This window comes from Ornithorhynchus anatinus, chromosome 4 (assembly GCF_004115215.2).
Source record: "Ornithorhynchus anatinus isolate Pmale09 chromosome 4, mOrnAna1.pri.v4, whole genome shotgun sequence".
Taxonomy (NCBI): Eukaryota; Metazoa; Chordata; class Mammalia; order Monotremata; family Ornithorhynchidae; genus Ornithorhynchus; species Ornithorhynchus anatinus.
Genome location: NC_041731.1, coordinates 72,924,574 through 72,949,431, shown reverse-complemented (window position 1 = coordinate 72,949,431; position 24,858 = coordinate 72,924,574). Strand labels below are relative to the sequence as shown.

At 38.8% G+C, this 24,858-nt stretch overlaps 1 protein-coding gene across 1 annotated transcript in view; it reads left to right on the top strand.

Annotated features, from left to right (window-relative positions):
• CSMD3 (CUB and Sushi multiple domains 3) overlaps positions 1-24,858 on the top strand; it is a 778,187-nt gene that overhangs the window by 593,902 nt on the left and 159,427 nt on the right. Inside the window, 3 exon segments of the mRNA XM_029063925.2 lie at positions 21,385-21,498; positions 22,013-22,108; positions 23,710-23,913. Of these exon segments, the coding sequence (XP_028919758.1) occupies positions 21,385-21,498; positions 22,013-22,108; positions 23,710-23,913 (414 nt within the window).

Genomic DNA, 24,858 nt, shown 5'->3' with positions numbered 1-24,858 from the left:
TACTAATATAAATAAATAAAACTACAGATATGTACATAAGTGTTCTGGGACAGGTAAGGAAAATTAATAAAGAGCATTGTAAAAGGAAGTAGGAGAAAAGGAAAGGAGGGATTAGGTAGGGAAAGCCTTTTGGAGGAGTTATGTTCTCAATAAGGCTTTGAAGGTAGGGAAAGAAGCTGTCTTTCAGATACGAAGAGGACGTTTCAGGCCAGATGCAGGATTTGGGCAAGAAGGAGGTCGGTGGTAAGATAGAAAAGATTGACGTACAGTGAGAAGGTTGGCATTAGAGTAGTGACGTTTGTGGGCTGGGTTGTAGTATGAGAGTAGCAAGGTGAGGTAGGAGAGGGCAAAAACTCCTCACTCTAGGCTTCAAGGCTCTCCATCACCTTGCCCCTTCCTACCTCTCCTCCCTTCTCTCTTTCTACCGCCCACCCCGCACGCTCCGCTCCTCTGCCGCCCACCTCCTCGCCGTCCCTCGGTCTCGCCTATCCCGCCGTCGACCCCTGGGTCACGTCCTCCCGCGGTCCTGGAACGCCCTCCCTCCTCACCTCCGCCAAACTGATTCTCTTTCCCTCTTCAAAACCTTACTTAAAAATCACCTCCTCCTAGAGGTGTTCCCAGACTGAGCTCCTCTTCCCCCTCTACTCCCTCTGCCATCCCCCCTTTACCTCTCCGCAGCTAAAGCCTCATTTTCCCCTTTTCCCTCTGCTCCTCCACCTCTCCCTTCCCATCCCCACAGCACTGTACTCGTCCACTCAACTGTATATATTTTCGTTACCCTATTTATTTTGTTAATGAATTGTACATCGCCTTGATTCTATTTATTTGCCATTGTTTTTACGAGATGTTCTTCCCCTTGTCGCTGTTTAGTGCCATTGTTCTTGTCTATCCATCTCCCCCGATTAGACTGTAAGCCTGTCAAACGGCAGGGACTGTCTCTATCTGTTGCCGACTTGTTCATCCCAAGCGCTTAGTACAGTGCTCTGCACATAGTAAGCGCTCAATAAATACTACTATTGAATTGAATGCTTTTAAGCCAGTGGTTAGGAGTTTCTGTTTGATGCGGAGGTGGATGGACAGCTGCTTGAGATTCATGAAGAGTGGGAAAAAATGACCTGAATGTTTTTTTGTAAAAAAAATGATCCAGGCAACAGAGTAAAGTATAAGCTGGAGTTGGGAGAGACTGGGAGGTCAGCCAGGAGGACTAAAGTGGCAGGAGTTTACTTGGAAAGGAAAGAATGGATTTTAGTGATGTTGTTAAGGTTGAACTGACAGGATTTAATAATGGATTGAATATTTGGGTTGAATGAGAGAGGAGTCAAGGATAATGCCAAGGCTGCAAGCTTGTGAGACAGGAAGGATAGTGGTGCTATCTGCAGTGATGAGAAAGTCAGGGATAGGACAGGGTTTGGGTGGGAAGATAAGGAGTTCTCTTGTAGATATGTTAATTTGAGGTGAGGTAGGACATCCAAGTAGAGATGCTTTGAAGGTGGAAGGAAATGTGAGGCTGCAAATGGAGAGAGATCAGTGCTGGAAATGGAGATTTGGAAATCACTGGCATAGAGTTGGTAGTTGAATCTATGTGAGCGATTGACTTCTCCAAGGGAATGAGTGTAAATGGAGAAAGGAGGGGACCCAGAACTGAACCTTGAGAGACACCCACAGTTAGGGGGAGGAGGAGCCCATGAAAGTGGTTTCAAATAAGTGATTATCCACTGAAGGACAAAAATACTACTCTTAATATGAGAAATCAAATCTGGAAATTGAAAGTTGACATAACTTCTCATTCTTTTCATGTTATGAATTATGAATTATGTGCATGTATTAAGGCATTGATTGCTTTTCACGAGTCCTGAACAATGATGTGGTATACAGATTCTAACTAAGCATTTGCATATGCTGTCAATCTCTGGGACCAAAGCAGGTAAGATATATTTAGGAAAGCAAGCCAGTGACAGTTTATTTTATGCCTTTAGAAATGTTAGATTTCACAACTCAAGGCTGCCTTCCCATTTGTATTGAGTAGAATTCATCCATCATCCTCCACTGTTTAGCCTTTATTTCTAAAAGCAGAACAGTAGATCATGTCCTCTCATTTTTCATCTTTCTGCCTCTTCTCTGTCAGAACACTTTATATATAAAAGTTTTTTTTCATATAAAATAAATGAATATGTTCATTTCAGTTTATATATTTATTTTAATTTACACATGCACACACATATATATGTATATAAAAACACTGTACCTTTGCAATGTACAATAAAATGAATGTTTTATATGAATCTCATAATAGGAACTCATCTTCTTTCTTGAAAAGATCACACTGGTTTTGACTTATTTCAAGCCTATTCTCTTACACTGAATTTGATAAGAGAAACTTTAAAATACTTTAAGAACAAATAGCTGGGACATCACATGATATATTTAAAGTAAATATAACTGTTTCCTTTAGAAAGATTTACCTCCTTCCATATTCCTGGACTAACACTTAAGTTGTAGCCTGGCTCTAGGCTTAGTCTCAGCCTCCCTCCTACTGCACTGACCCTTTCTCAGATGCACCTCCAGAAGTAAAGATTGACAGTAGCTTCAGGAGGGCCAAGGGTGGTGAAGGTTCCACCTCTTCGGAGTTCGGTCTTCTTGAAACCAGTTCCTTCTTCATGTCACAGTATGGATGATGCATCTGTTGTGTAGTTTTCACATCCTAAATTGAGACTCTGTAATAATGTATAATTGAATATCAATTAAATACAGGCATCCCTGGCTCTACAAAAGGATGGTATACCAAGGGAAAAAAACAGTCTAGGAGAAATATACCACCAGGGAGTTCCAGACAGAAGGGTACAGAAAGAGTTCTCCTCCTTCTTCATAATAATAATAATAATGGTTCTTTTTAAGTGCTTACTATATGCCAAGAACTGTTTTAAGCCCTAGGGTAGATACTAGATAATCAGTTTTGACACAGTTCTGTCCCACATGGGGCTCACAATCTTAATTGACATTTTACATATAAGAGAACTGAGGCCCAATGAAGTGAAGTGACTCACCCAAGTCACACAGCAGACAAGTGGCAGATCCAGGATTAGAACCCATTAGTTTCTGACTCCCAGGCCTGTGCTCTATCCACTAAGCCATGCTAACTAAAAGACCACCCATTCATATCTGATAGACTACTAATTCCCTATATTTAAAGCTCTGCTAACCTTATGTCAATCAATCATATTTATTGAGCACTTACTTTGTGCAGAGCCCTGTACTAAGCTCTTGGGAGAGTACGATACAACAGAATTAGTAGACATGTTCCCTGCCCATAGCTTACAGTCTAGGAAGGGATATGGCATTAATATGAATAAATATGTTATTCAATATATATAATTTAAAAACATGTACATAAGTGCTGTGTGGTTGGGGGTGGGGCAAATATCTGGTGTCCAAATATCACAGATCAAAGTACTGAGACAATGAGGAAGGGAGAGCAAGCTGGGGAAAAGATGGTTTAATCAGGAAAGGCCTCTTGGAGGAGATGCATATTTAATAATGCAAACTTTGAAGGTGGAGTGGTGATCTGGCACAAATGGAAAGAAAGGAAGTTCCATGTTTGGGAGAGAGGTATGGAAGAGTGGTCGGTAGTGGAGATAAATGAGATCAGGGCACAGTGAGAAAGCTGGTGCTGGAGGAATGGACTATACAGGCTGGGTTGTAGCAGTTCGGTGAGGTGAGGTAGGGTGGATCTAGCTGACTGAGAGCTTTAAACCCAATGCTGAGGAGTTCAGCTTGCTATTGATAATTGAAAATACTACAGTGACCTAGTATTATTGCCAGTACTAAGGGGTTTCTGTTTGATATGGAGAGGTGGATGGCCAACCATTGGAGATTCTTTGTCCTGAAAGCCTTCCTTGATTAGCCACTCATTTTCCCACCCTATTCTCATTCCCTGCTGCATCGCTTATGCACTGAGTCTGAAGAGGGCAAAGATTAGAGATGGACGCAACATGGCATAGTGGAAAGAGCATGGAATTGGAAGTCAGGGGACCAGGGTTCTTGTCTCAGCTGTGCCACTTGCGGGCCATATGATGTAGACAAATCACTGAAGTGTGTCTCTGTGTCTTACTTTTCTCATTTGCAAAATGGGGATGTCAACTAACTGTTTGCTTCTCTATTAGACTGTAAAATCTATGTGGGATGGAGTCTGTGTCAGAAATAATTCTCTTTTTTTTTTTTTTCTAATTGTGTATGCTAAGCATCACTATGTGCCAGACACTGTACTAAGTGCTGGGGTAGATACAGGATAATTACGCTGGACACAGGCCCTTTCCCAAAAAATGCTCACAGTCTTATCCCCATTTTACAAATGAGGTAACTGAGGCAAAGAGGAGTTGAGTGACTTGTCCAGGGTCACACAGCAGATAAATGTAGGAGCTGAAATTAGAACTCAGATCCACTGATTTCAAAGACCATGCTCTTTCCTTTAGATACACTGCTTCATTATCTTGTAGTCTTTAGTATAATGCTAAGTATTTTAAAAATACCATTTTTATTAAGAAAGGAGATAAAAGAGAGGAGGTTCCTGCCTCATTAGTGCATTTGGAATCTGAGGAAAAATGGTCTCCAATTGTTCTAGACTGACAGTGTATCTGCTTACACTCCCTGAGGCTGATTTCAGTGTGTGTCAGGGTAGCTTTGCCAAGACACCTGAGATGCAGTTCCAGGTTGTGGATGTCATAGCAACAGTGATACAGCATATGGGCCAATACTTGATGATGTACAAGATTCAGTTCAACCTCGCTGTTGCCCAAGGCACATGTTGTTGCATGCAGTAAACCTTGGAGGACATCCAAGCCTTCAGGGGGTTTCACCACTGCCAGCTGTTAGATACACGTAGACTTGGGAAGCATTGCCAAGTCACCTGAAGTCAAGATTCAGGTCATGAACCTCTTGACAGAGACACCCTAGATCATGATAATAATAATAATTACAATATTTCTTAAGTGCTTAGTATGATGCCAAGCACTGTACTAAGAACTGGCGTGATACAAGATAATCAGGTCAGAAACATAGGGCTCACAGTCTACGCAGGAAGGAGAAAAGCATTGAATACAGATAGGAAAACTGAGGTACAGAGAACCTAAATGACTTTTCCAAGGTCACACAGTGGGTAAGTGGCCGAGCTGGATTTAGGACCCAGTCATGCTCTGGCAAAGATGTAGGAAGTGTCAGGTGACCCCAGCTAGACTGTTTGTGATTGTTTCTCATGAGTCACTAGCTAGAGAAAATCCACATCTTTTCAAGATCCCAGATCCTGAGATAGTCTGATAAAATGAGTCTCCCTACAGACAAAGGCAGCTTGTCAAGACCACTCATGTTTGAGAACCTGAGACTTTTGAGGGCTTGGGTTAGTTTGAGCCCCAGTTTAATGGTGATTTGCTTCCCTGCTTTCCTTCTGAGGTCTACACTTCATTGTGATGCCTGGATTATTTTTTCTAAAATGTTACCTGCACATCTCCTCAAAAACCTCCAATGGTGTTGCCCATTCCTCTTTACGCCAAGAAAAAACTCTTTGCCACTGGCTTTAGGACACTTAATCAGCTCTATCCCTCCTATTTATCCAGTGTCTTCTTCCATGACATTCCAGTTCACAATCTTAGCTCCTCTCAAGTTAACCTAATCACTGTGCCTTGTTTTCATCTCTCCAGCTACTGACCCTTTGGTCACATCCTTTCCAGGGATGGGCCTGGAACTTTTTCTTTGTTTAAATCTGATAGATTATAGCTCTTCCCACCTGAAATTCCTCTGAAATCATTCCTCCTCCAAGAGACATTGCCAATCAGTTTCTAATCTCTACATACTATGTCCCTTCAACAGATATTTCAGTGCTTTTGCACCACAAGAACCTATGTGTACTCACTATTTCCCATAATACTGATATACATCTGCTATATATTTTACTAATAAAGCGTGAATAATGTATATATCCATTTCTCTTCCTCCCCTACCTGTAGATTATTTTAGTGTCCAACTTCTTTGCAATTACTACAAAAATAAGAAACTTCTAGTTATTATTAGCTTTCAAGCACTCAAATCAGGCTTACTTAATCCTCACACTTCTCTCACCTCACACCAACTCATACCCTTAATTCCTCTCAAGCCTACTTACTCATAGTGCCGTATTGTCAACTCTATCAGCACTGAATTCTTTTTCACTCTTTCTCTTCTGTGGGAAACTCCCTCAGAAATTGCTGAAATTAATGTCCTCCAGGAAGCCCTCCCTGATTAATCTCTCATGTCTCTACGCTATTTTCCTCTTTACATTTATAACACCTAAGTACTTGGGAAAATCATACATACACATGCTCAATACCCATGTGCATATATGGACATATCTTCATAAGATTGCTTCCCCCATCTATAATTTATTTCATAATGTGTCTCCCCTACTAGAATTTAAATTTCTATTGTATTCTCCCAAACAGTGCTTGGCACACAGTAAGTGAACAGTAAATTCCATAGATACTATGGAATGATTGCTTGAGTACTTGACATTTTTTCTTCCAAGTGCTCAAATGCATAAATGAACTTTTATTTATGCATCTCAGATAAACCATCCCAAATACAATGAGGATTTTTTGTGTCTTCATCTGTCTTAAAGAGCAGTTTTGATTCAGTGCAAATCAATGTGTGTAAATACACTTGGGACATGTACATAGATTTTTAGGTTTTTTTCCCCATCACATTATAAAATAACTTGTCAGTGAGAAGACAAATTTAATCATAACATTATGTTGATATGTAAATGATTGTCTGATATGAAGTATCATTCCTATAAAATAATCATAATGAGGATTCAGTAAAAGCACTCATCTGTTCAACACGGATCTAGAGAGAGAAAGAATGTAAAATGATACCTCTTATGTAAAATGATCCAACAGAAATGGGGAAGCACAGAGGTATTGAGAGAAGTTATTAAATCAATCAACTAAACAGTGGCATTTATTGAATGCTTCTGTGTGCAGAGCAGTTTATTAAGTGGTTGGCAAAGTACAATGCAACAGAGATGGTTGACATGATCCCTGCCCACAAAGAGTTTACAGTCTAGAGGGAGGCAGACATTAAAATTTAAAAACATGAATTGTTATTGTGTATATAAAGTTTTTGGCTTGATGGTGGGGTGAATACCAAGTGGCTTAAGGGTACAGATTCAAATACTTAGGTGATGTAGAGAGGAGAAGGAATAGGGTAAACGAGGGTTTAGTCAAAGAAGACCCCTTTGGAGATGTCATTTTAATAAGACTTTTGATATGCATGCAGGGACTTGTGGTCTATTATATGTGAAGGGGGATAGATTTCCAGGCCAGAGAAAGAATGTTATCAAAATGTCAGTGGCAAGATCGAGGTACAGAAAGTAGATCAGTGATAGAGGAGCAAAATGTTGTAGATGGACATTAGTGAAATAAGTATGAGAGGGTGAGGATTGAGTACTTTAAAGCCTTTGGTAAGGAGTCTCTGCTTGATGTGGAAGTGGATAGGCACACACTGGAGATTTTTGAGGAGAGGGGAGATGTGGATTGAAAACGATGTGGGTATCAGAGTGAACAAACTGAAACATACAAAGTAAATGGCATTTAACAAGTGGCAATTTTGTCTGACTGTGTATTAAGCTTACATTTATTGAGTCTTGAAACCTGAAAAACTTGAATCAATTTCATTACAGTGAGAGTAAGTCAGATCAATATATACCAGAGGGCAACTTGCATATAAACTCTGCCCACTAATTAAGTTCCTTTTATGCAGAATAGCAGTTTGTTGAGTGGCTTAGTGCCAGGTAGATGGTCATATTATTGTTTACTTGTAGCCTTAAAAAATGGCCTCGAGTAGGACTTTCATTGATAATTCAAATAGAATAAGTAGCTATTAAAATCAGGCCCTAATGATATCCACCAAGAAAAGATAACAGGCTTCCTCACTCAGGGGGTGATGTTATCACCGGTATAAGGGACAATTCACAGCACCAATTTGAGAATACTATAATAATCTGAAACTATGATGCAATGAAATTTTTAAAATCCATTCATCTACAGAAAATAATGATCATTTTAATATCAACATTTAAGGAAGTATGAACCCTCCTCAGCATTTTATAGAAAGGGAAGCTCTCTGCCCTTGCAAACTCCATTACCTCTCCTTCTTCCCCTTGGCCATTATCCCCATGGAGCTGCATGATGCTCTAGAGATTCATTCCTTGGAACAGCACAAGCAAGACAATTGAGGATAGGAAGACATTCTCACCAATAGCCCCATCAAGCAGCAATAGTGATAGAAAAGCAGAAGCAGCAGGTACCTTAATCAATAAACTAATCACTGACATTTAGTGAGCATTTAACTATTCTTAGTAGGTGAGTATACTAGAGTTGGTATATCTTTCTACTGAGTGTATTTTGAAGGCAGCAGGTCTTTGAAGGAATAGGACATTTAGCATTTCAGAGAACCTACAAATACTAGGAGAATGGAGAATAATTGAACTAAGAGAGGTTGCATCATATTTTTCCATTTGCTCCATTATGTTTTAGGGATGCATATATTGAGTGTAAATGTGATTTTTGGTCATTATAGCAAGTAAATGTAGCTTCTACCATTTGGTTTTTAATTTTGAGTGTAAAAGCTATTGTCAATTATGATGGACAGATTTGTTATTCTGGATATGTGCCAAATTCAAAAGTCAGAATATACAGTCTCTTTATCAATCCTTATGGTTGGATGCTGTTTAATAGTATCTGTCACAGTACACAATATTATGTCTTTACATCATTTGCTCACATGGAAATTCAGTTGCTTAATCAGCTATTTTAGTATTAATTGTACACACAGATATGGCTTTATCCTTTTAGGATAATTACTGTATGTGCTGTTAAAATATACCAAATACCTATGCCTATAACAATAGGTTGTAAGACTTTCAATTTTGAACTTGTCCAAGTTGTATTGAAGATATTTCTTTAAATCTAAACTTAGGAAATAGTAATTTAAGTCCTTGCTAATGCAATGATTTCAGGGACTTCAGTCAGTCAGTATTATATATTGAGTAGCTACTGTGTGTACACCCCTGTCTAGCCTCTTAGGAGAAAACAAGGAACTTAGTACCCATGGTCCCGATCCTCAAGGATATTGTAATTTAACACAGATGACAGACGCTAAAGCATATGCTGACATCTGGCTGCTCAGGAGAGCTGTGTTTATTATGCTGATTATTTTTGTATTGTATAATAATGAATCAAAGTCTTACTGTGTCTTACTTAAGTCATACTATGTGCTGAAAACTCAGGTAGCTACAAATTTTGGGGATCAGACATAGTGTGTATAGTGTTTCGATGATTCAGAATCACACCTGAGAAGTAATCTCCATATATATACAAAAGATGACTGTGACAATAATATTTACCCGTGAACTGTTGTCTGTTGACACAGAATATGTCAAACAATATGCTGTTCTCTAATACTGTAAGGAAATGAATGACTGGGCAAAGCAATAATATTTTTAGAACACTGGGAAATGGGATTGTGGCCCACCCAAGCCCAGAATTTAAATGAAATTGCTCAAGGCATGCCTGACCTTTCCAACAAGACTAGCTCTTTTAGATCTTTGTTCTCTTCCTTAATTGAATCAAAATTTACAGGTTAGAGCAGCAAAAATGCATTTTCAGAAAAATGGGTTGCTATTCCCTCCATTCTTTTTTCCAATGGAGTTTATTAAGTGCTTACTGTGAGCCTGGTGCTAAGTGCTTGGGTGGATACAATAGAATTGGTGGACACTGTCTCTGTCCCCAAAGAGCTCACAGTCTAGAAGGGGATATGGGCATAAAAATAAATTACAGTAGGGGAAGCAGTAGAATATAAGTTTATGTACATAGGTGCTGTAGGGGTGGTAGTAGGGTGAGTATAAAAGAGCTTAGGAGGAACAGATCCGAAAGCAAAGGTACACAAAATAGAGGCAGAGTAATGTGAGATGAGTGGTTAGTTAGGGATGGCTTCCAGGATGAAATACAATTTTAAAAGGACTCTGAATATGGGAATAATGGAGGTCTTTTGGATATAAAGGAGGAGGTATATAAAGGAAAAGGGAGTTCCAGGAAGGAGGGAGAACAAGAGGTATATGAGAAGAGAGGCTAAATTGAGGCACGACAAGTAGATAATATTAGAAAGTGAAGTGCATGGGTTGTAGAAAGAGCAAGGATAGTTAGGGCAGGGAGAGCTGATTGAGTATCTTAATCTCTACAGAAATTATTCCTAAATCGCTCTTGCCCTGACCTCCCTATTTTTCTGCAGTCTCTCATTTCCTTTTGAAAGTAGGGCATATCTTCTTGCATGTCATACGAACACCTCACACTTAACCTATTCCAAGTGGAACTCTTCATCTTTCCATCAATGTCCTCCCCATGTCTTCCCCATTACTTTAGACGATACCACTAGTCTCTGTATCTCACGACCCTGTAACCTAGTCCTTGTCCTTGATTGTTCTCTGTTATTCAACCCACAAATTCAATCTGCCACCAAATCTTGTTGATTCTTCCTTCAATAAAACTCACTCTTTCATTTCCATTCAAACTGCTACCATGCTGATCTGAGCACTTATCCTATCCCTCCTTGACTACTACATCTGTCTCCTCTCTGACCTCCCGGCCTCCTGTCTCTCATCTCTGCAATCCATACTACACTCTGCTGCACAGATCATTTATTAACAAAAATATTCAGTTCATGTCTCCCCAGTCTCAAAAAATCCAAAGACTGCTCATCCACCTCCATATCAAACAAAAACTTCTTACCATTAGCTTTAAAGCACTCAATCAGATTCCTCCATCCTACCTCACCTCACTAATTTCCTACTGCCTCCCAGCCCACACACTCTGCTACTCTAGCACCAGCTTTCTCACTGTGCCCAAGTCTTGTCTGTCTTGCCGGTGATCCCTTTCCCACACCTTCCCCCTAGCCTTGCACTCTTTCCCCCTCTATATAAACCAGACCGCTACTCTCTCCACCTTCAAAACACTTTTCAGGTCACATCTTCTCCAAGACGTCTTCCCCAAATAAGTCCTCTTTCCTTTGAACCTTTGCTATTTGGATATTTGATATTTGCCCAACTCCCAACCCCACGGTACTTGTGTACATATCTTGAAATCTTATATTATGAATTACTTCTCTTATCATGTTAATATTCATTCATTCAATAGTATTTATTGAGCACTTACTATGTGCAGAGCACTGTACTAAGTGCTTGGAATGAACAAGTCGGCAACAGATAGAGACAGTCCCTGCCGTTTGACAGGCTTACAGTCTAATCGGGGGAGACGGACAGACAAGAACAATGGCAATAAATAGAGTCAAGGGGAAGAACATCTCGTAAAAACAATGGCAACTAAATAGAATCAAGGCAATGTACAATTCATTAACAAAATAAATAGGGTAATGAAAATATATACAGTTGAGCGGACAAGTACAGTGCTGAGGGGATGGGAAGGGAGAGGGGGAGAAGCAGAGGGAAATGGGGGAAAAGAGGGTTAAGCTGCAGAGAGGTGAAGGGGGGGGGTGGAAGAGGGAGTAGAGGGAGAAGAGGAGCTCAGTCTGGGAAGGCCTCTTGGAGGAGGTGAGTTTTAAGTAGCGTTTTGAAGAGGGGAAGAGAATCAGTTTGGCGGAGGTGAGGAGGAAGGGCGTTCCAGGACCGTGGGAGGACGTGACCCAGGGGTCGACGGTGGGATAGGCGAGACCGAGGGACGGTGAGGAGGTGGGCAGCAGAGGAGCGGAGCGTGCAGGGTGGGTGGTAGAAAGAGAGAAGGGAGGAGAGGTAGGAAGGGGCAAGGTGATGGAGAGCCTTGAAGCCTAGAGTGAGGAGTTTTTGTTTGGAGCGGAGGTTGATAGGCAACCACTGGAGTTGTTTAAGAAGGGGAGTGACATGCCCAGATCGTTTCTGCAGGAAGATGAGCCGGGCAGCGGAGTGAAGAATAGACTGGAGCGGGGCAAGAGAGGAGGAAGGGAGGTCAGACAGAAGGCTGACACAATAGTCTAGCCGGGCTATAACGAGAGCCCGTAGCAGTAAGATAGCCGTTTGGGTGGAGTGGAAAGGGCGGATCTTGGCGATATAGTAAAGGTGAAACCGGCAGGTCTTGGTAACGGATAGGATGTGTGGGGTGAACGAGAGGGACGAGTCAAGGATGACACCGAGATTGCGGGCCTGAGAGATGGAAAGGATGGTCGTGCCATCCACGGTGATAGAGAAGTCTAGGAGAGGACCGGGTTTGGGAGGGAAGATGAGGAGCTCAGTCTTGCTCATGTTGAGTTTTAGGTGACGGGCCGACATCCAGGTGGCGACGTCCCTGAGGCAGGAGGAGATGCGAGCCTGAAGGGAGAGGGAGAGGACGGGGCGGAGATGTAGATCTGCGTGTCATCTGCGTAGAGATGGTTGTCAAAGCCGTGAGAGCGAATGAGTTCACCGAGGGAGTGAGTGTAAATGGAGAACAGAAAAGGGCCAAGAACTGACCCTTGAGGAACTCCAACAGTTAAAGGATGGGAGGGGGAGGAGGCTCCAGAGAAGGAGACTTAGAATGACCGGCCAGAGAGGTAAGAGGAGAACCAGGAGAGGACGGAGTCCGTGAAGCCAAGGTGAAATAAGGTGTGGAGGAGGAGGGGATGGTCGACAGTGTCAAAGGCAGCAGAGAGGTCAAGGAGGATCAGAATGGAGTAGGAGCCATTGGATTTGGCAAGAAGGAGGTCATGGGTGACCTTAGAGAGAGCAGTCTCGGTAGAGTGGAGGGGACGGAAGCCAGATTGGAGGGCGTCTAGGAGAAAATGGGAGTTAAGGAATTCTAAGCATCGATTGTAGACGACCCGTTCTAGGATTTTGGAAAGGAAGAGTAGTAGGGAGATAGGGCGATAACTGGAGGGGGAAGTAGGGTGTAGGCTCATTATGGGAAGGCAACATGTCTTCTAATTCTATTGTGTTGTACCCTCCCAAAAACTTAGTACAGTGTTGTGCAAATAAGCACTCAGTAAATATCATTGATTTATTAATATTCCTCTCACTCTCAGGCTCTCAGCACTTACATACATATCCATAATTCAATTATTTCAATGTCCATCTCCCTCTCTAGACTAAGAGCTCCTTTTGGTCAAGGTTGGTAAACTCTGCATTATACCCATCTATGTGCCTAGTATAGTTCTCTGCACGCAGTAAGTGCTTATTAAATACTATTGATCAATTAAGACTAATAGTGAATAATTTCTGTTCAAGGAGACAATTGATGGGCAACCATAAGGAGAGGCAAGATGTGTGCCAAACTGATTTTTGAGAAAAGTGATCTGGGCAGCAAAGTGAAGTATGGACTGGAATGGTGAGAAGCTGGAGACAGGGAGGTCAGTGAGGAAGTTAATGCAGTAGTAGAGGTGTGGTATAGACAAATGCAAGTACCCTCAAGGTAGCAGTTCAACTGCAGAGTCCTCTTAAGAGTTAGGACTCTTTGTTCCAGCAAAGCTTCTGCTTTGGTAAGCATGGTAAGAACAGAAATTCTCTCCATGGTGATCCTAAATTAAGGATCAGAAGGTTTATAATGGAGGGAATTACCTAAGGATACTTGGTGGATGGATGATGACTGGTGAGTAGAAGTTTGAAAGTGTCTTATCAATAAGATGCAGTGTCTATATGAAGAAGGGCTATGGAAGAGATGCAGTGACTCGGGAGCAAGAAGGTCAGAGCCTCACCTCGGGAAAAACTCTAAAATTAGGGTTTCAGTGATCATCCACATATAATGTCATTATGCTACACAGTGTGCATAACACTGAATAACACAATGAAGTTGTATGGATTAGGAGTGGGCAGCAAATATTTACTTGCCTCACAGAGACCAAATGTTAAAAGCCAAGCCTAGTCTAAATAATAATAATAATTAGTATTGTATTTTTTATGTAGTGACTATATGTCAATCACTTTTAGTAAGCACTGAGTAGATACAACATAACCAGGTCAGACACAGACTAAGAGTGAGGGAAACTTTACCTCATTTTACAGATGAGGAAACTAAGGCACAAAGACATTAAGTGACTTGCTATTCAGAAGGCATGAGGTAGAGTCAGGATTAGAAACCAATAACATACCTAATTAATTTTTTTAGGGTTTGCATGTACCATGATCATTCTATGTCCCAGGATTCAGTTAGCTCAACACCAGTATGTGCATCCCTCCTTGAAATATTTTCTCCTCACAAGCAAAGATCACTTAGATCTGTTTCTTTTGCTTTGATTCATTTCTCATATTTTCTGCCCCACTGGAACATATCCCCACCTACTTTTGTCAAACCATACTTTTCAGATTCAATCTAAAAAAAACAATTCCTTCACCTACTAGTCAAATCTCCTTGTCAACCACTTTAACACACATAGATTTATCTCTGCATTTGCTATTGATTCACTAGTTTGCTTTTGGGTTTTTATTGGTATCCATTCTCTTATTCTTATTCACCCACTTATATATCCCATCAATCAATCAGTGATGTCCATTGAGAACTTATAACACTTGAGCACTGCTTTGGAAAGTGCAGTACAGTAAAGTGAGAAGGGATATTTTCTGCCCACAGCAAGCTTACAGTCTAGTGGGGGGAGAAAGAAATTAGATAAATATGATCTGTGCTTAAGTGCTGTGGGACTGAGAGTATAGTGAATACCAAGTGCCCAAAGGTTACAGATTCTAGTTTGTAGATGACATAGAAGGTAGAGAAAATTGGGGAAAGAGGGTTTAGTTGTGGAAAGAGGGATTAATCAGTGAAAGCCCCTTGGGAAACGTGTGACCTTAATAAGGCTTTGAAAGTAGGGATAGTGATGGTCTGGGATATATGGAGGGGATAGAAGTTCCAGGTCAGAGAAAGGATATTGAAAATGGATTGGCGGTGATATACATAGATTTGGACACACTGACCAAATTGTGCTAGAGAAGTGAAATGTGAAGCCTGGGCTGTAATAGGAGATCAGTGAAGTAAGCACAAGCTGACAGAGTCCTTTAAAGGCCATTGCCTTTATAGGAGTTTCTGTTTGACAGTCATGAATGGTCAACCACTGGATGTTCTTGAGAAGTGGGGAGATGTGGACCGAACTTTTTTTAGAAAAATGATCTGGGCAGCAGAGTGAAGTATGTGAGTGAAGAGAGGCAGGGAGGTCTGTAAGGAGGCAGATGGAATAGTCAAGACAAGTGAGATAAGTACTGGGATCAGTGTAATAACAATTTCAATCAAGAAGAAAAGGTGAATTCTAGTGATGTGGTGAAGGTGGAATTAACTGGGTTTGGTGACATTATGAAAGATATGAGTCAATAATAATTCCACTCTTATGGCTTGTGAGATAGGGAGGGTAGCGGTATTGTCTATAGTTATGACAAAGACAGAGGGACCACAGGGTTCGGGTAGGAAGATGAGGAGTTCTCTTTTGTTCTGCTTAGTTTGATGTGATGACAGTTCACCCATATAGAGATGTGCAGAAGGAAAGAAATAGGTCAATGCTGGAAGGGTTAATTTAGGAATTATCTGTGTAAAGATTATTGCATTAAACTGTAAACTTCTCTAGGGGAAGTACTGAGCCTTCACATCTTTAGTATGTTACAAAAACAATAGGCATTCTATAAAAAAAAAAATGCTGTTGCTGTTGCTTTATCCCAGTCTAGGATGCATATTGCTAACAGTGCAACCATTTTGTGTTGTGGTTTATTTAAATGATATAGAGCCTGAAAAATAATGTTTAGCTTGTTCTTGGTGTAATATAGAAACATATGAAGTAGAAAAGTACTGGGATTGTCTCCTCCTTTTTGTTTCTCATAATGTTTCATTGGATTTAATGCAGCTATGAAATTCAGTATCAAGCCCATTTGCTCAAAGCCTAATATGCATTAGGCAGCAGTCCTAATGAGAATGAGGCTGGGGCTTAATGAAAATTGATTCTACTCTGCCTTTTCTTTCAGTTCCTTCTGTTGGTTTGTTTGGGATTTCTTTTTGCTTTTATTATGCATCTGTGTTATGGTGAACTCTATTTCTGATGGATCCTCTTAGGGCCTGATAAAGGGAAAATAAGGCTTAGGAAGAGATTTGTTTTACTGTTCTCATTAGGCCAGTGCACATACTTTGGCCACTGCACATACATTGGTCCAAATTTAATTTCTCTGTGCTTAATTTTACTTATACCTGCTGAATTATCTCAAAAGATTTTAATAAGGTGCTATTAAAATAGTGGCCTGAAGGAGTTGATCGTACGTTTTTCAAGAGTGAGGACCACATCATATAATTTAAATATATGCTTCCAAGCCCACAAAGACATCTCTAGCCACAAAAGGCACCCAGACCAATGAACTGTATATAGGCTTGCAATGAATAATGAAGATGATTAATTCATCTTATAAGTTACTTGACTTTCTACCAAGAAGTATGTATGATACTGGGAAAGTATGGATTAGTGTGTGTGTATGCTGACTATTAGGTTAAGGCCCATAACAGATAGGAAGCCTTCAGTTTTTCAATGTATTCCATATGCACTTTGCACTTTGTTTTTTACTGAGCTGCTTCATTCAATTTTTCATCCAAATGTCCATGCATAATTGCAGGATGACTTTTGGTTCCATGCTCATTAATTAACACCATCTATTTTCCTTCTAAAAGAAAAGCCTAAACTAAAAACTAAAACTGTATTTCCAGCCCTGACCTCTCTCCTACCCTGCAATCTTGCATTTCCTCCTGCCTTCAAAACGTATCTACTTGGATATCCCAACGACACACCAATTAAAGTCTAAAACTGAACTCCTTTATCTTCCCACCCAAACCCTGCCATCCTCCTGTTTTTTCCATCATTGTAATAATAATAATAATAATTGTAGTGTTTGTTAAGCATTTACTATGTGCCAAGCACTGTTCTAAGCACTGAGGTTCTAATCAGGTACTCCCACGTGGGGCTCACAGTCTGAATCCCCATTTTAAAGATGAGGTAATTGAGGCACAGAAAAGTTCATTCATTCATTCATTCAATAGTATTTATTGAGCACTTACTATGTGCAGAGCACTGTACTAAGCACTTGAAATGAACAAGTCGGCAACAGATAGAGACAGTCCCTGCCGTTTGACGGGCTTACAGTCTAATCGGGGGAGATGGACAGACAAGAACAATGGCAATAAATAGAGTCAAGGGGAAGAACATCTCGTAAAAACAATGGCAACTAAATAGAATCAAGGCGATGTACATTTCATTAACAAAATAAATATGGTAATGAAAATATATACAGTTGAGCAGATGAGTACAGTGCTGAGGGGATGGGAAAGGAGAGGGGGAGGAGCAGAGGGAAATGGGGGGAAAAGAGGGTTTAGTTAAGTGACTTACCTAAGGTCACCAACAGACAAGTGGCAAAGCTGGGATTAGAACCCATGTCCTATGAGTCCCAAGCCCATGCTCTTTCCACTACGCCACACTGCTTCTCCAACAACACTACCTTCCCTGTCTCACAAGTCCTTCATCTTGGTGGTGTTCTTGATTTACCCCTCACATTCTACCCATAAATCCAATCTTTAACCAAATCGTGTTGGTTCTACCTTCACCACACTGCTAAAATCTACCCTTTTCCCCCCATCCAAACTACTACTATGCTGATCCAAGCACTTATCCTCTTCCACCTTAACTACTGCATCTGCTAAAGAGCCTTCTGACTCTACCCACTCCAATCCGTACTTCACTGCTCTTCCCGGATCATCCCTCAACAAAATGGTTCAGTCCCTGTCTCCCCACTCTTCTGAAACCTCCAATAGCTGCCCATTCAACTCACTAATTTCCTACTACTGCCCAGCCCACACATGCTGCTCTTCTGGCACCAGTTTACTCACTGTGCCCCAATTTCATCTATTTTATGGCCAGCCCCATTCCCATGTCCTCCAGCTAGCCTGGAACTCCCTTCCTCTTCAATTATGCCAGGGCAGTGCTCTTTCCACCCTCAAAGTACAACTAAGATCACATCTATTCCACGAGGCCTTCCCTGATTAAGCCCTCTCTTCCCCAGATACCTTCTGCACTGTTTATCCACTTGGACATTTGATATTCATCCCATCCCCAACTCTGCAGCACATTTGTACATATCTTTAAAATATTTAGTATAAATGACTTTTTCATATTAATATCTGTCTCCCCCTCTATAGTGTAAGTTTATCATGGCAGGGAATGTCTCTGCTAGTTCTCTTGTACTCTCTCAAGTACAGTACACTACTCTCACTAAGAACTATAATGTACGCTCACTAAGAACAGTGATCTGCACATAGTAAACGCTCAATAAACGCCATTGATTGATTGATTGATAAAACAGTCTTATAAACCAAACCCATCTGAACCTGCATAGAGGCTATCTGTTGACTTTATACTATTAATCACATGACTTCAACCTTGATTGTTGCATACTAGGGACATTTTCTGGTTCAATTTACTATCATTGTTTGGTGTCATTAACTGATCATCCAGTGAATGAATTGCTTCACAAAACAATCTTTAATAACCAGTTTTCAGTGAGTTATTTGAAGATATAATTTCTTAAAACCATTCATTCAGCTTCCAAATGTGTCTTAATATCAGGGAATAGCTTAAGCATGTAGAGAATCTCAATATATTTCAAAAAAGACCATTATCTAGCTTCTAATCATTCCTATTACAAGCAAAAGCGGGTTGACTTAATGACAAAAATGGTAAGGAATTTGGCCCACCTTACAAGCCAGTTCATTTTGTGTACAGTATAGCGTGCCTTAGCCACCCTTTAAGCTTAATCTCACAATGAGCCTTTCAAGGAAGCCATCAGTGAGGAATCTTGCTGCTAGTCCCCTGCTGGAATTTGGGTCTTCTATAGTCACTGATCAAGAAATGAGGACTCCTTGTTGATTGTTTATTTGCACTCAAAATGCCACTGTTTTATTTTGAGTGCAAATAAACAATCAACAAGGAGTCCTCATATTGGAGGGTGTAGAGAAGTACATCTAAAACCAGATGTGGAATATCAGATGAAAGTTTACAGAAAATAACTGTCAACCCTGTCAATTTCACTCTTGAGTAATTAATTGCAGATAACAACAACTTTTTATCTGTGACATAAGGGGCACTATGGAAGTGTAACTGTTTTTTCCTTTTTTGTCATTTTGAATGGGAAGGGAGGGAATACTAGGACACATTTGATAATTCACAATAGAAGGCTGCTTTAATCAAAGTTCAGATTTGGGCTTGGACATAAGCAGAATATTTCCTGAGATTCTTCATAATGTCCACTAGAGATCATTACTTTTTCTTCAAATACCATCGTGAAACAAAGTATGAACAAAGTGTGTAGAGATCAGGAGATGATTTATCATTATATCATTCCCTAGGTCTTTTTAAGGGACTTTACATTATTAGGACAAATAGGGCATTTTTTATCATTTTTTTTTTTACTTTTGTTTTGCCTCTTTTTTGGATCAAGGTTTGATTTGGTTGTAGGCAGAGAATGTGGCTGTTGCCCACCTTACAAGCCAGTTCATTTTGTGTACAGTATAGCGTGCCTTAGCCACCCTTTAAGCTTAATCTCACAATGAGCCTTTCAAGGAAGCCATCAGTGAGGAATCTTGCTGCTAGTCCCCTGCTGGAATTGGAGGGTGTAGAGAAGTACATCTAAAACCAGATGTGGAATATCAGATGAAAGTTTACAGAAAATAACTGTCAACCCTGTCAATTTCACTCTTGAGTAATTAATTGCAGATAACAACAACTTTTTATCTGTGACATAAGGGGCACTATGGAAGTGTAACTGTTTTTTTCCTTTTTTGTCATTTTGAATGGGAAGGGAGGGAATACTAGGACACATTTGATAATTCACAATAGAAGGCTGCTTTAATCAAAGTTCAGATTTGGGCTTGGACATAAGCAGAATATTTCCTGAGATTCTTCATAATGTCCACTAGAGATCATTACTTTTTCTTCAAATACCATCGTGAAACAAAGTATGAACAAAGTGTGTAGAGATCAGGAGATGATTTATCATTATATCATTCCCTAGGTCTTTTTAAGGAACTTTACATTATTAGGACAAATAGGGCTGTTGTTGAATTGTACTCTCCCAGTAAGCTCACAGTAAGCGCTTAATAAATACAAATGAATGAATGAATGAATGAATGAAATAATTTGAGAGATTTCACAATTTTGAATTGGCAATTGTAGCTTCCGAAGTTGGTTTCCTTGAATTTTTGGAAAGATCTACAAGGGTTTAGAATGAATAATTTTCAATTTAATTTATGAATAGTAATTTAGTTTTCAGGAAATGTTTGAGAGTGAGATTATTAGAAACCAAAATCAACATAGCTGTTGGCATTTTTTTTTCAAATTCAGAAGAATTGCTCTATGTCTGCTATACTATATTGTTTTCCTTTCTTTAAGTAGGAAATATACTGAAGCCATATATCTATCACATAAAAATCAAAGTAGGAGGGTTCAATCAATTAATCCTTTTTTTATATTATTGATTGCTTACTGTGTGCAAAGCACTGTATTTAGAGCTTCGAAAAGAACAGCATAGTTGGTAGACAGGTTCCCTGCCCATGAAGAGCTTACAGTCTAGATAGAAGTTTTTGTGTATTTTTTTAAACTGTACCTGCCTTTTTTGCATTCAAATACAAACAAAAAATGTTCTCAAAAAGGATGCTTACACTGTCTAAGTGTTATTGGGCAACTATATCTACATTTTGTAGGAAGAACAATATCACAATAAAAATCTATATGTGTGTGAATTTCGAAATAGTTCATAAGGAATCCCTAGTGTTTTGGACGAATATAAAATAAGGTTTGCCTTTTCAGTGTTACGAATGGTGCTATTTATGTAGCTTTTAATAAATAACAATATTAGACCAAGTAAATCTCAAGTATCAATAATATGTTAAAATCATATTTTATTGCCCAGTGACAATTGATAAACTACCAGAACTAATAAAATTTCAACTATAAAATAAAAATAAGAGAGTCAAAAAGTTAATATTCTAGAAACAACTTAGAAACAAAATCAAAATGTGGCCTTTATTGTAGATTTCTGTCTTTTGCAACACAAATTATTCGGTTAGCAAACATAATATTTTTCTCAGAATTAGTATGTTTAGCATTCTGTTAAACATCTCACCAATAAACATATTTCTTTGACTTGAAATTAATCTCTGAGAGAAACCAACTGATTGGCTCCAAGCCTCTTAAACAAATGTAGAAAGAAACAATTAACATATTGTAATACTTTGTTCTCTCTCTCCTGCTTTTTCTATTTACTTTTTTTTGTTGTTTTCGTTTTTGTTTTTGAATGGTTGGTGATTTATGTTGCTTCTCCTGGTTCCTGTTGATCAGTGGTGTTTGGCCAGTTTGTATTTTTCCAGACATCACTCCATGATGTGGTTGAGGTGTATGATGGGCCAACTCAGCAGTCTTCCCTGTTATCTTCCCTCTCAGGATCCCATTCAGGTATCCTTTAATGGAACTGTGATGAATCAGTCATTCATTTGATGTTGACTTTGATGTCATACATAGTGAAAGGCAAACTACCACCGTCCTTCCTTGGAAATAAGTTGATAAAAATACCACTATGTGAATATTAAACAAAGAAGCCTAGTAATGCCTTCTGAACTATCATATCTAAAAAGACAAAGTGCAGCCCATATTTGTCCTGAATTTTATTACTATCATATAATTATTGTAGTAAAGTAAAAATGCATTTATTCACTTTGTAAACAATTTGCCTGTGGTGGTGCTTAATGTATTGTAAGATTTTTAAGACGTGTATTAGAGTGCCTCCAAAATGAAGCAGGGGATATGGGAATATGTAATTAAAGAATAAATGCTCGATGGCAGGCATGTGAGATAATATGGGTAGAATTTGATTGACAATTGTTTTCAAGTGACAGACATTTAGAAGATATTTTGAGGTTAATTTATTGAAAATTATTTATGATATCTTAGTGTTTGTTTTATTGAGTAGGAGAATCACTTCCACTGAGTTCAGGTAATCAGATCACAATTCGATTTACTTCAGTTGGACCAATAACAGCTAAGGGATTTCACTTTGTTTACCAAGGTAAGTGACCCAATAGCCCACCAAAGAACTAAGGAATGAAATATTCTAATCTGATGTATATTAATCTTTATTCTTTAAAGAAAGTGTGTAGTTTACAAGGGTCTCAATGATTGAAGTTGTTTTCTTCATTGAAAGCATCCTCTTCAAAACTTGATTTTCTTCATCTTCATGCTTAGTTCAGATCTACCATTTTCCTCTCCTCTAACCTCAATGTTGTTCTCTACTTAGCTTACTTTTTTTCAAACATTCTCTGCTTTGAATTCTGCTTGCTAGCTCCTAATACCAAACGTTGGCCACCATAGTGTTAGTGTAAACTTAAACTCTTTAAACCCTAAATATCAAAATTGGACCCTTCTTAAATTTTCCAAATGCAAGTACTTAAATTTCAAAGTATCCAAAATTGTAGTTAGTATGTACTACAAGTAAAGGAAAACAAAGACCTCATTCTAAAAAAAAAAAATTTAAACATTAATTTTCTTAAGCTCTCTTAAAGCTTTCCACCTTAGTTGCAAACTTGATTTTTCTACAGTTGCTTCTCAGCTTTCTCCAGTGAGGCTTTACTACAGTCCTTACCAACAGAAGTGCTAAATAGATTGCCAAAGAGCACCTCAAATTAATATTTTCTACAGAACTAGAATATGTTTGCTTTATTGGAATTTCATCTTAAATTAAAATCGTTTTATTTTTACCTCATGGCTCTAACATAATTTTCTAATGTCTATATTTCAGGGGTTTTTTTTTAACTCTATGTGCATTTTGAAGATCTGTTCATAGGCAGGGCACAAAATCAAATATAATTTTATTTAATCAAGGCGTATAGGAAGGATGAGACTATTTGAAATCAGTTTATCTTCTGGGGCTGTTCCAGATCTCCTTTAATACAATGTGCATTTCAAAAAGAAAAACCATCCTGTTATCATTGTCATTTTTATGAAAAACAGATTATTATTCTAATGCATAAAATCAGTAACTCTAAAACTGAAAGATAAATTCAAATTCTTATACTAATTCAGTTCTATTTTCCTATTGTTGTTAATCTGTCTGATTATTTCATTTTAGTTTTTTGCTGCTATTTTTCTCATTTAAAGAGAGATAGCAAATAAGGGATTTTAACAGAATTTATTAATATGATATTCAATTAATTAAATATTGCAATTTGATTTGTGAAGGTCATATCTTTCTTAAAAAGATATATCAACATTCACTGTTTTACTCATGTGTTCATAAAAAAATAATTCCTGTGTAACAAGGCAGTCTATAGCCACTAAATCTCAGGAACTTATCAAGATAGGGATTTTACTTCAAATCATTACATCAACAGAAAATGTGTATTTTGTTCCAAATATAATGTTTTTGGTATTTAAATGGACAAAACTTAATTTAATTTTAAATCTAAAAAGGAATGTGCTCATTTGAATATTTTAATTTATTATAAAATTTCAAATTTTACAAATCATGTGAAGTATTTTGATGAGAAAATATAAATGTTTGAAAAATGAATCTTTTCCATTTGCAACTAAGGAATATTTGTGGGAGAAAAAAACTGTATTCCTCTATTAATTGTGAAGATAAAAAACTGACAATTGCTTGTATGTATGCAGCTGTTCCCAGAACGAGTGCAACACAATGTAGTTCTGTGCCTGAACCAAGATTTGGAAAAAGGCTTGGCAATGAATTTGCAGTTGGTTCACTGGTTCTCTTCGAATGCAATCCAGGATACATTCTCTATGGATCGATAGCAATTAGATGTGAGACTGTGCCCAACGCTTTAGCACAATGGAATGATTCCTTGCCTACATGTGTTGGTAAGTACATACTTTTTTTGGATATTGTATATCCCAAGAGAAGACCAGTGCCTTATCTCACAGTAAACTCTAACTATAATTTTTTTTAGGAAATTAATTATACATCAAAGTTACAGGAAAGCATATTTTCAAAATGGTTGTCACAAATATAGGGGGGAAAAAAATTGTCACCATTTCAGTGCAGGTGTGATGAATGTGTCATAGTCAAAAATGCTGAAAATTCATTCATTCAGTCGTATTAATTGAGCGCTTCCTGTGTGCAGAGCACTATAATAAGCACTTGGAATGTACAATTCAGGCAACATATAGAGATAATCCCTGCTCAACAACAGGCTCACAGTCTAAAAGGGGAAGACAGCAAAACAAAACAAGTGGACAGAAAATCCTGCCTTCTAGACAGTTTACCTATCAATATTGGTTTTCACTTTTTGATTTGCATATTGTTAACACTAGCAGCCAAATTTCAGGTTGGAGAAGAACAAGCTAGAGTATTTATAAAAAAGACACTAAGCAAAGTCTTTATTTCCTTTATTATACATAGAGAAGGTAGTATAGTACTATCTAGGAATTATTACCAAGTGACTACTAGCCAGAAGTTACCCTGTATCTTTATAGATCAGCTAAGGAGACTTACAATGCAGTAAAAATGGTCTCAGCAATCAGTCATCGAGAGTGTATATTAAGCACCAAAAATGTGTAGAGCTATGTACTCAGTGAGCATTTTGGAATTTACAGTACAGGTAAAATACATAACCCTCAAGGGGTTTACAGTCTAACAGCAGAAACAGACCCTGAATCGTTTACCTCTAGGAAAAAGAGAATAGAGACATGGAGTGATTTCATATTAAAGTACCTAAATTGAGCAGACTGGAAGTTAAAGTGAGGAGGTCTGGTGGAGATCTTGAAGCCAGTGGTCAGGTGAATATTGCTTGTTAGAGGATTGAA